The following is an 11,158-nucleotide window of genomic DNA, read 5'->3' on the forward strand; positions in this document are numbered from 1 at the left end:
ATGAGCAAAGCTAGGGTTAGTCCACTTGAAAGAGAACCACTCCTCAACCATAACCAAAAGACCCAAACAATTCCATACAAACATGCTGTTTTCAAGGCTACATATAGGTATTAACCACACAGATTTGGCCCTTTTGGCCAAGAACAAAAGTACTAAAAATTATAGAACAAATTACTGAAGTAAGCGATGGGTAATCTTCAAGTAAGAACAAAAAAAATTAGAGAAGACCCACAAATCGTACAAGGAAAGCAATGAGAATTCAGTCCCTGTAAGGCCCATAAAAGGGACTGCATAGAAGAACCCATGTGCTTGTTTTTCAAGAATAAACTCCGAATTGCTGAGCTTTGATACTGTTATGCAGCAGGGAACCATTTGTCCTATCATGAGTTGTTAAAGACAAATCTATCCCAATTACCCAAGGAGGGGAAAAAGATATATTAAATGCAATTAAAGAGGGGAAAGAAATTGGAAATATGTGTTTAAGAGCCTAAAAAACAGTCACGAGATATGCAAACCAGGAGACTCGAAAAGAGAAAGAAGAGAGGACTGAGATTTGGTGGATTTGGGTCCGTGAGTTGAAACAGAGACAGAGCTCAAAGTTGTGACACGAAGTGTGGAGGTAAGATAAGAGATTAAGAGGGTTTGGACTTTGGAGTTTGGACCTCATGGTTGAAATCTAGGGTTACTTTAATGACTAATGAAGGATTATGACTCCTTCTTTGTTCAATAAAGTGGTTTGATTTAATATAGGTTTTCAGTTCAATTGGATTACGATTCGAGAGATAATTGGAGCATTAAGCAGTGTGACTTGCACTGTTGGTTTGTAATAGAGAAGGAACCACAATTTTCTTCTTGATAAAGAAGGAACTTATCTTGTAGTTTGGGTTTTCCATTACACGAGGTTGGGACAATGATAAAGGTGATTTGAGTATGGATCTACGATTCGCTCCTAATGCACACCCACCAATCGAAGCTTAAAACAAGCATCGAAGGGTATGTTATGATGAATACATGGATATATTGAATTGTTAGTTGTAAACACAAGACAGCCCTATCATTTCTTTTTTCCTTTTCATTTCCCATATATATATATATATATTCTCCCCTCTTTTCCATCCATGATCGATGGAGTTGTAATAGTAGTAATGTGAGTGCTTCAGACTAAAAGAGAGAGAGAGAGAGAGAGAGAGAGAGAGAGAGAGAAAGAATAAATATTGGTAAAAGTAACAAAAGAGGGAGTGTAATTTGGAAAAATTAATAGGATTGCATGCATGGATATGTGCATGTGGGAGTAATGAGTGGGAATGTGTCAGTGAATGCATGTGATTTGTGAAATGTGAATGTTGAGAATAATATGGGAAAGAGAGAATGTTGGGAATAATATGGTAAAGTAGTAGTAGTACTACTGATCAAATATGAAGAAGCAAGTAGTAGTGGAGATGTGTGGTGGTAGTTCTTTAATATATAGATGTGATGATGAGTTTCAAGTTTAATTGGAGCATTAAGCAGTGTGACTTGCAACTTTCATGATTAATTGTTTATAAAACAAAAAATGATTAGAAAGGGAAAGAGAACTGAACTTTCAAATATATCGAGGAGATATATCTAGGTTTCTAGGATCAAACTTCATAATTACCACGCACCAATAAAAAGAAGAAGAAAAAATTTTAAGACCACCTACTAATCCAAATCTGGTTATTAATTCTTGTTTCTTTGAATCATGCTATGTACCGAACACTCAAACGAAGTACAAAGAATATGAACCATGTTCATGTTTTAAAAAACAATACATGATAGATGGGTTGGTTAAGAAAGAGAACATAAAGTAAAACTGGCAAAAAAAAAATAGAACAAGGAGAAAGGAAGAGTATAACAACAACAGGAGGCGTAAAATCTGACACAAAAACATATTACATCAAAGGATAGGACCCCAAATTCAATGAGTGACTGACCAGCAACACCCCCCCCCCCCCCCCCCAAAAAAAAGAAGAAGCTACAAGCAAGCTCATCCGCTATTGAGTTCGCCAATCTCCTCCTCCAAGTAAAGGTGAACTCCCCTTGGGAAGATGATTCAGCTATAGTCACTGGTTGGATGAGGAAAGCCTCTAGTTAGCCTTGGTGTTTATACCCACCTTATTTGTTTCATCATTCACATTGCTTCCTAAGAGAATACCTCATACCTCATTCCAGTAGAAGCCAAAGTCAGCAAATGAGATAGCCAATGATCTAGCCAAGCAAGGAGTAATCGCTAATAAGTCCAAAATTATGTAGTGGGGATAGTTAAGACTTCTGAGAGTTTCTTGTTATATAACTTCTGTCCGCTTTGAATAGCCCTATGTGAGCTTACTAGTTTTAACACAAATTCAAGGCTGAAATACTCCATGGATTGGCCTACTAACAACCCCTGCTTAGTGAACAAGTGCCTAGTGCACTTGGTAGCTTGTGGTGCATAAAAGCCCATTGCTACCTCTTTATATTGTTGCTTCCTTCTCTGTATTGTTCTTTGAGACTGTTTTTTTTTTCTTTCTACTTCTTCTTCTTCGTTTTAATCCATTCTATCTTGAGCTTCTTGTCCTTTTCCTTTTCTACTTGATGGGTTTCTTTGTTTTCAACAAAAACCATTAAAATTTGCAGGTATGTTGCTGTGGGCAATGAACCCTTCCTCCAGACATACAATGGCACCTTCTCACTAGTCACCCTGCCTGCCTTGCAGAATGTTCAGAAAGCCTTAAATGAGGTTGGGCTTGGAAACCGTATCAAAGCAACTGTTCCATTCAATGCTAATATCTACAATTCCCCTGTTTCAAAGCCAGTCCCTTCTGCTGGTGACTTCAGGTCAGACATATGTGAACTTACAATTGAAATAGTTCAGTACCTCAATGAGAATGATGCCCCTTTCATTGTTAATATCTACCCATTCCTTAGCCTCTATGACAATGAATACTTCCCTGTGGACTATGCTTTCTTTGAGGGGTCAGACAATGGAAACTAGTCCATTGTGGACAGAAGATATCCAATAGCAATGACTGCATCACATGCTTCCTAGACAGTTCAGGATGTTCAGGACAATTACCAATTCTGGAATTGATATAAATGATATTATGAATCAATTGTAGGAGTTATAATGATAGTTTCTTATTTAATGTTATTTCTCCAGGTCTCTGGAACATGTTGTAAAAAATACAATAGCAGAAATAATAGCAATAAAAATGGAAAAAGAAATCCTAACAAATTAATAACAAAAATAATAAAAATGCAAGTCAAAAGATGAGTGGCAAAACTATTCAACCAACTGTCCCAACTTATGATTCAGTCTGCAAAACTATTCCCCATGAAAAGCTATAGTGCAAGCAATTCCTGCACCTTGAATTTACTAATCAAAGACGGAAGAGAGTAAACCAGAAAACTCCAACTTCACAAAATTTACCATGGAATCATCTAGAGGCATACCAACTTGTAAAATCAAAACCATTTTTATTTGTCATTCATATTGTAATGAATCAAAATGGGAAGCAAAGGGGAAGCAAAGGGGTGCTGATCCGTTACAGCAGGAAAAAAAATTTAAAAGAAAATAAAAGTAGACTACACTAGATCTGAGATATAAAATTACCTGAGACCAAATGGGAAGCAAAGGGGTGCTGATCCGTCTATTGTTTTCGGTTGTAGGGTGTAGATCCACTTCCTGAGACAATAAAATAAATTTGGATCAGTCTTCCATAATCTCCATACAGAGACGGTGAGAGGGAGAGTATGAGAGGGAGAGAGAGAGAGACAGAGAGAGGAAATGAACCAAAACAATGACACAGAGAGAGTATATGAGAAGGAGAGAGTGAGTCAGAGAAAGGGAAAGAGCGAGAGAGAAGTGCAGAGAGTGCGAGAGAGAGAGAGAAACATGGAGAGGGAAACAATGCTACCTTCATGCGAGAGATAGAGAGGAAGAGAGAGCGAGAGAGAGAGTGAGAGATCTCACCTAGGGTTGCAGATTGAGCCTTTCGTCGTCTCCCAAATTCGTGGTAGCAGAGCGAGAGAGATGTGAGAGTTGTGTTTTTTCTCCAAAAAAACCCGTGATTTGTGACTTTGTTCGTTGCGTCTTGTTCTTTGTTCTTTGCAGACCGTCTCTGAGACGGTCTGTAAAGAACGTTCTTTTGGTGCTCAAGATCTTCGGTTCGTTCTAAAAGAACGAAAAAACGAACCGCAAAGCCAAACACTTTTTCATGTTTTGTTGTTCTTTTTGAACAAAAGAACTGTTCAGAACACTGTTCTGAACGTTACCAAACGCACCCTTAACCACAGACAAAATCCACTGCCTTTCTTCAATGAATTCCGAAACAATGGTTGTTAATCTGCTTGAAACTTGGACATCATTATTGATCAAATCATCAATTCTGGCACCGCCCAACCAACGGTCATACCAGAATTTAATGGACGCCCCATCCCCAATAATCCATCGTTCTTAACCTTCAATAAATCCCCAAACTTTTGGAAGAATAGAGGATGATATTGGGACCCTCAAGGAACCATCATTTGCATCAAAACAGCCTCCTAAGAAAGTCGCAAACAAAATGCCTAAAATGCATTTTAAAGTGATATACTAGAAGAAAAAAAATTAGATTTCAGAAACATTCTTGACCCATAATGTATTATGAGAATGCAAAACAAACACAATTAAAAATTTTCGATCATAATGGGATGGTTTAGCGGGCTCGAGTTGCCAAATCACAAGCAATACAGTTTTCCATGCTCCAATCTGAAAACGACAGTCTCATGTGGGGTCCACACTATCAATCTTATTCTAATAGTTTTAGTATAGATTGACGTGGCAAATAGGAATCTTACTAAAAGAAAAGACAGAAAAGACGTGGAAAATAGGAAACACCATACGTGTCCATAAACTTCCAAAAAGACAAAAGAAAAAAAAAAAAAAAAAAAAAAACAGACGAGATTCTTTCTCTACTTTCATTTCCAATTGTCTGCCAGGCAGTATCTAGGTGACAGATGACAGTACTTTATTCCAGACGCACCAAAAGAAGATCAGAACGTACTATATTCTTCATCTCTTGCCGTCCAGGTGGAGAATCGACGGTGACGATTAGCTTTTGTGTTTACGAAAATTGTTAAGAAAATGATTCTATCCACTTCAATTCGTGATAGATCTATTACTGCCAGCTGTTGCCTATAGGGGAAGAGAGAATGACATTCCCACTTCTCTTTTTTCCTAATTTCAGGCTTAAATCGAACCGGACTATGAAGCATTTGTGGTTTGACCACCCAAATGATCCAATTGATTGAATTTATGTATTGCACCCAAATTTTATTTTTTTTTTATTTATGTAACCTTTTTTTTTTGTGGATATGATGGAGATTGAGTGTATGCAAGTGGTGAGCATAGTTCGTAATATCGGGATCAATCAGTGCTAATATCAATTAGGCTCTATCAGTAAAACATGACAAAAACAAATTAAATTTTGCTAGATCAGTTCCCATAATGGCAAGTATTATTTAGAAAATATTTAAAAATTATGAAAAGTAAAAATAAATCAGAAAATCACTGTCAGGACCAATCTGATCCTGAGATCAGGAACCATTTTATAAACGTAATGACCGATATCAATGATTGGGTCCCAAGATTTGGGCGATCCAATCAAGTTGATCGAACCAAGGAACGATTCACTAATACCGGGCAAGATTGGTCTAAGTCAACACCGATCCTTTGAAGGACAAAACAAAAAATGGTATTTGGTCATGTGGTTCCTATGTCTAAACGTAGAAACGTGTGAAAGTATCATGTTATCCTTATGAAAAGGTGAAAATCTCGCCCAAGTCGATGTGTGTGTGTGTGTAGGCTCCCATTGACCATTGTGTGCATGGAGGCTCTAGAGACACTGGCAACGATCTCTCTCCCTGTTAAGTTACCATTAGGAAAGTCCATGTGAGCAAAAGATCCAGCCATAATTAACCAGAAAAACACAGTTGGGTTGGTATAAGTTTGATTCGAACCAACCCAATTGTTTGGTTCGACCAAAAACTAGAACTGGAAGGGCGGCTTCAGGTAGATAGCTAAAGCATTAAAAGAGTGCTAGATGTTTAAATGTTACTTGGCTTGGTGTTGTTTACTAGTTGTTTTGTACTGGTCTTTTGCAAAGGTCATATCAGCATTAAAACCGTCCAGATTCTACGTCGTTGCAGGGAGAGAAGAATCATTCCTGAACTCCCGCAATCGATAACGATGTTACAAAAGACAGGCTGTGTTTGTTTGTCAAATATGGATTAAAGAAAACAAAAGAAAAGAGAATCTTTAGAAGAAAAAAACCTAAAAGAAAAGAAATATGAAAGAAAATATTGTTTGATTAGAATAGAAAACAAAAGATAAAACAAAATAAATAGTGCAATTTTTTGTCACCAAAATGGTGAACTAATAAGTAAAGGTTTTTAAAAAATTGAAAGTTATTTAATGTAATATTTTCTGTAATGTGGAACAGGGTTTTAGTTATCGGTATCAGTATCTGTCGATATCGATCTAAATTGATCCTTATCGGTCATGTTTTCTTTAAAAATATATATTTTACATTTTTACCCTTTTCAGTACCAATCCATTAATTGATATCAATTCCTAAAACCATGATTTGGAGTGGCAGCAATACATGGGGGTGTGGTGGGGACATAATAGCAACCAGCACTGCATTGTGTAGGAGGGATTTTGAAACCGAAATGAAGTCCTCAGCCTTGGAAAGGACACGCAAGGCACAACCGTCGGGCTAAGTCGGTGTCCGCATTTAAAACAATATGATTTATTTTTATTGAAAAAAATATGTTATCTTAAAAGGGAAAAATAGTAAAAATACAATTTTGTAGTTCACCATTGAGATTACAATGAGATTTTCTCATAAAAAAAATTTTAAACATAAGAATAAATAAAGTTTGTAAAGCACGACCCAACCTAACCCTGTTGTAACCCTAGATAAAACACCTTTTATTAATGAACATGAACTACAAAAGAGCCATGGAGCTGAGGACCATCATTTAAGACATTAGAACAGAAATCAGTTGGTGAAACCAAGGCTGCGTTTGGTATGTATCCTTGGAATGCATTTCAGGTCAATTTCACATTCTCAGACAACAAAAACAACTATTTTTATCATTCGAGAATGCAAAATTAACTTGGAATGCATTCCTAGAATGCATACCAAACACAACCCAAATTAAATTCAAACCAACTCCTATATGGGTTCTAATTGGTGGTTTATATTATTATAAAAATTAGAGTATTGTTCATAAATAGAAAAAAAAAAAACATGATCTTTTATGGTCCGCATAAAGGTTTGATTTTTTAATTATGCTTAAAATCGCTCCTTGAAGATTCACAGCTACTCAACAATTTATAGCCCCCTTATGATTACCTTTTTTAAAAGTTTTGAACTATTGGAGCGATAGAAGAAGAAATCACAAGGATTGTACAACATCCCACATCCAAAATAAAAGGAAAAAGGCCTACATTAGATTAGGTACCTTTTATTAAACATCATATAATAAAATTTTTGCTAAACTATTAAGAAAAAAAATTTAAATAATTAAAGGGTGCTTCTTGTCGTAACCAAAGTGGTGAATTGAGATATTATAACTTTCTTTTGATTGCACCTTGTATAATTTCCAAAAGTTATTTAAGTTAAGAGTAAAAAAGGAATTTCAAATAAAGGATTTTATTTAGGTTTTGTTGTGTATCCATGATAGGATACACTAAGCTTGTAAACCATACTAGAATTTCCCTAATATTTGTATAGGAAAAAGGCTGGGCACACCACTGGTGTATCGTAAATCTGTCTCTCTCCCTCCTCCCTTTGAAATGACTCTGCCCTTTTTGTATGATGCCTCATCCTGCACCCCCATTGGTGCCACCTCTAGTTTATGACAAACTGGCAATGTGCCCATCTCTCTCCCATTTGTATAATAATGGACAATCTTTTTTCTCCAGTAGGGGGCAGAACTGGTATTATAGACCTATAATTAAAAAAAGGACTCATGTTCTCTGTGCCGCAGCGCAGGCTACGCCTAGACACATGGGCCGAGCCTGCCACTCAGGGGGCAGGGTGGTCAATGCGCCCACCCCATGTGTCTGGGCGCAGCCTACGCCCCCCGCACAGAGAACATTCTCCCTTAAAAAAAATCCCTACAATCCATGCATTTTCCCCTATTTGATTAATTCAATGTAACCATGCATGGTCACACTAAACATAACCCTTTTTCATTGAAGGCTTTTTTTTTTTTTTTTTTTTTTTTTTTTTTCAATTATGAAAATGTTATTTAAAAAAAAATAAATGCTTCAATAAAGTAAACAATTACTGACCTGATCTGCCACTGAGCTTCAATATGTGTATCTCCTTAATTAGTATTGTATTTTAACCTGATCTGCAAACAGCTTTACTTAGTACTTAGTGGTACTTCCTCTCTCTCTCTCTCTCTCTCTCTCTCTCTCCTAGAAGAAATTAATTAGCTCAGATGTAAATTCTCTTTGTACTTAACCTGACCAATCCATCTTAGTTTGGCATTTACCATAAGAACAAAAACTACAAAGTGAGATCCTATGAGACTATAATAACCAGTGGTGAAGGTTCTAGGGGAAACATCAATTAATCCTATGAACAAGAAAAGAAAAAATAATAATAATAATAATAAAATAAAAAGTTGAAAAATAGCCCAATGAGATCTAATGTATATATATAGTAGTCAAACTAAAAGAGCCCCCAATGAGTTCTCTATATAAAGTTCAATTAATTTAGTTCTTAAAAAAAAAAAAAAGTCAAATTACATTTATTGGTTAAGTATTTGTTGAAAATGGACTTGTTGTATTGTATATTGGCTGATGGGATGGGAGTATCTATTATTAGAAAGGGTACAGTGCCCTTAATGCCCTATTGAAATCTCCTTGAAAGATTCAATCATGATGAGATGCTTCTGAGAGATGTAAGTAGTAAATAGACAGGTCTCCCTGCTTGGACCATTGCCAGTAACTGAGTAACACTTCCTTTCCATTCCTTTATGGGGTTCTAGCTTCTGCCCTTGAAGTAACTTTTGAAGTTGAAAGGCCACTTCAATTCCTTCCCATCAATTGTCATCGACCGTTCTCTCTCTCTCTCTCTCTCTCTCTCTCTCTCTCTCTCTCTCTCTCTCTTTTTCTCTCTTTCTATTTCTCTCCCTTTTTTTGCTTATAAATGATGAACTGGGAGTTGGAGAGAAACCAAGAAGAAGAACAAGAAGAAGAACAAGAAGAGGAAGAGAGTAGTAGAGTGAAATGGAGAAGAGTGACAAAGAAGTGAAAGTGTTCCATAACACTGAACAACTTTCCACTGCACTTGCAGAATATGTTATTGAGAACTCTGATACTGCAGTGAAGGAAAGAGGAGCATTTTCTATTGTTCTATCTGGAGGAAATCTCATCCATCTCATGCGGTGATGGTTTCTTCTCCTTCTTCTTTCCTTTTTTTGTTTTTGGGCCTTGCTTTCTTCTTGTTTGTTTTGTAGGAAACTAACTAACTATTTTCTTCTTGTTTGTTTTGTAGGAAACTAACTAACTATTTTCTTCTTGTTTGTTTTGTAGGAAACTAACCAAACCACCATATGTAAGAATGGTGGATTGGTCCAAGTGGCATGTGTTTTGGGCTGAAGAGAATATTCTTCCCAAGAAACACCCAGAGAGTATCTATCGCCAAGCCAAAGAAGCTTTCATCTCAAAGGTCCTTTTTTTTTTCTCTCTCTTTCTCTTTTGCTAACCCTAGTTGATACTATCTACGTGGACTCATCTCCACCGTTGATTAACACAGGTTCCTATAAAATCGGCGAATATTTACTCCGTGAGACTCGGTGTATCGGCGGAGAAGGCAATGGAGGAATACGAATTTAAGATCAGACAGGTGGTGAGGAGTCGAACGGTGGCAGTTTCACCATCAAGTGATAGTCCGAGATTTGATCTGATGTTGTTGATGATGGGAGAAGATGGCCACGTAGCTTCGTTGTTTCCAGATCATCCTGTGTTGAGTGAGGAATCACAGTGGGTTGCATGTGTTGCCAGTGAAGGAAAAGAAAGCGTCACCCTCACTCTTCCTGTGATTAACTCTGCAGCTAACGTTGCGATTGTGGCAACTGGTAGTGACGTGGCTCAGAGTGTATCTTTGGCTCTTGGGGACCCACTTCCTAGTGGGTTCATTCCGGCTCAGATGGTATCACCTAGAGATGGTGGGAATCTTGTCTGGTTTTTGGATGGCAGTGCTGCTTCTCTCCTCCCCGGGAACAACGGCGGGGAAAGCTCTGCCACGTAGGATTCCAAATTCCCTGGGATTCTGGAATCGATTTAACTTTCTTTTGCTTTTTCTCTTTTTTGTCCTTTTTGGAATGTATTGGGTCCCACTGCCACGGACATAGGAGTCCCCGAGTACGTAGTAGACTTTGTCTTAGTTTTTTATGTTTTTTTTGTTTTGTTGTAGTTGTTCTTAGTTCTTAGTTGGTTACCATGTACCGCAGTTGGCAGAGAATAGAAGTTAGAATTCTATAGAGGTTGATGGTTTTATAATGGTTTGTGCTACACTAAAACATTATCGTATGTGGAAGGTGGTGGTGTCAATTCTAAGCTTGCACTGGTTAATCGGATTGAACCCTGATCAAAAAAACCCGAAACCGATCCAGACCTTTTATCAAACATGTTGGGCTTAAACCTACATTGAATAATATTTGGTCGTTCCCAGTGTAAAGATCCTACCCGATGATCGTCCCACTGAGACTGACCGATTAAGAACCCGACTCAATTCGACCGGGACTGATCGAATAAAATTCGGATAATATTTTTAGAATCTTGTCGTATTAGCAACAATGCCTTAGTACTGACAGATTTCTGGCCTCAACTCTATAGCCAATCGTGTGTTTTCAAAGGAAATCTTTAGACGAGTTGTGCATCAAACTAGCAGAATGGAGGAAGAGAGCAGGGAACAAAAATGACCGTACATATTATTCCAAATGTATGGCTTGATATTTCTTATTTCCAAAAAAATTAAAAAAAAAAAAAAAAGCTTTCATAAGTGAAACAATAAGTAATAATGGAAGAAGCTTCAACTCTCCTATTACACTTGTGGTTTCTCATAGGGAGCTTAGGTCTTTCACAATCTAGCTATCA

The 11,158-nt window shown here is 37.2% G+C and overlaps 2 protein-coding genes across 2 annotated transcripts; both read left to right on the forward strand.

Moving 5' to 3' along the window:
• LOC122663107 (glucan endo-1,3-beta-glucosidase 8-like) lies at positions 1–2,992 on the forward strand. Its single transcript, XM_043858811.1, has 2 exons — positions 1–107; positions 2,635–2,992. Exons 1-2 carry the CDS (start codon positions 1–3, stop codon positions 2,990–2,992), a joined length of 465 nt encoding a protein of 154 aa, XP_043714746.1.
• A 6,272-nt stretch (positions 2,993–9,264) lies between these two features.
• LOC122662341 (probable 6-phosphogluconolactonase 1) lies at positions 9,265–10,391 on the forward strand. Its single transcript, XM_043857947.1, has 3 exons — positions 9,265–9,444; positions 9,593–9,728; positions 9,816–10,391. The coding sequence occupies exons 1-3, from the start codon at positions 9,287–9,289 to the stop codon at positions 10,308–10,310; spliced, it is 789 nt and encodes a 262-aa protein (XP_043713882.1). The 5' UTR covers positions 9,265–9,286; the 3' UTR covers positions 10,311–10,391.
• Positions 10,392–11,158: the final 767 nt, after the last annotated feature.

The sequence above is a fragment of the Telopea speciosissima genome, chromosome 5, assembly GCF_018873765.1.
Source record: "Telopea speciosissima isolate NSW1024214 ecotype Mountain lineage chromosome 5, Tspe_v1, whole genome shotgun sequence".
NCBI classification, from domain to species: Eukaryota; Viridiplantae; Streptophyta; class Magnoliopsida; order Proteales; family Proteaceae; genus Telopea; species Telopea speciosissima.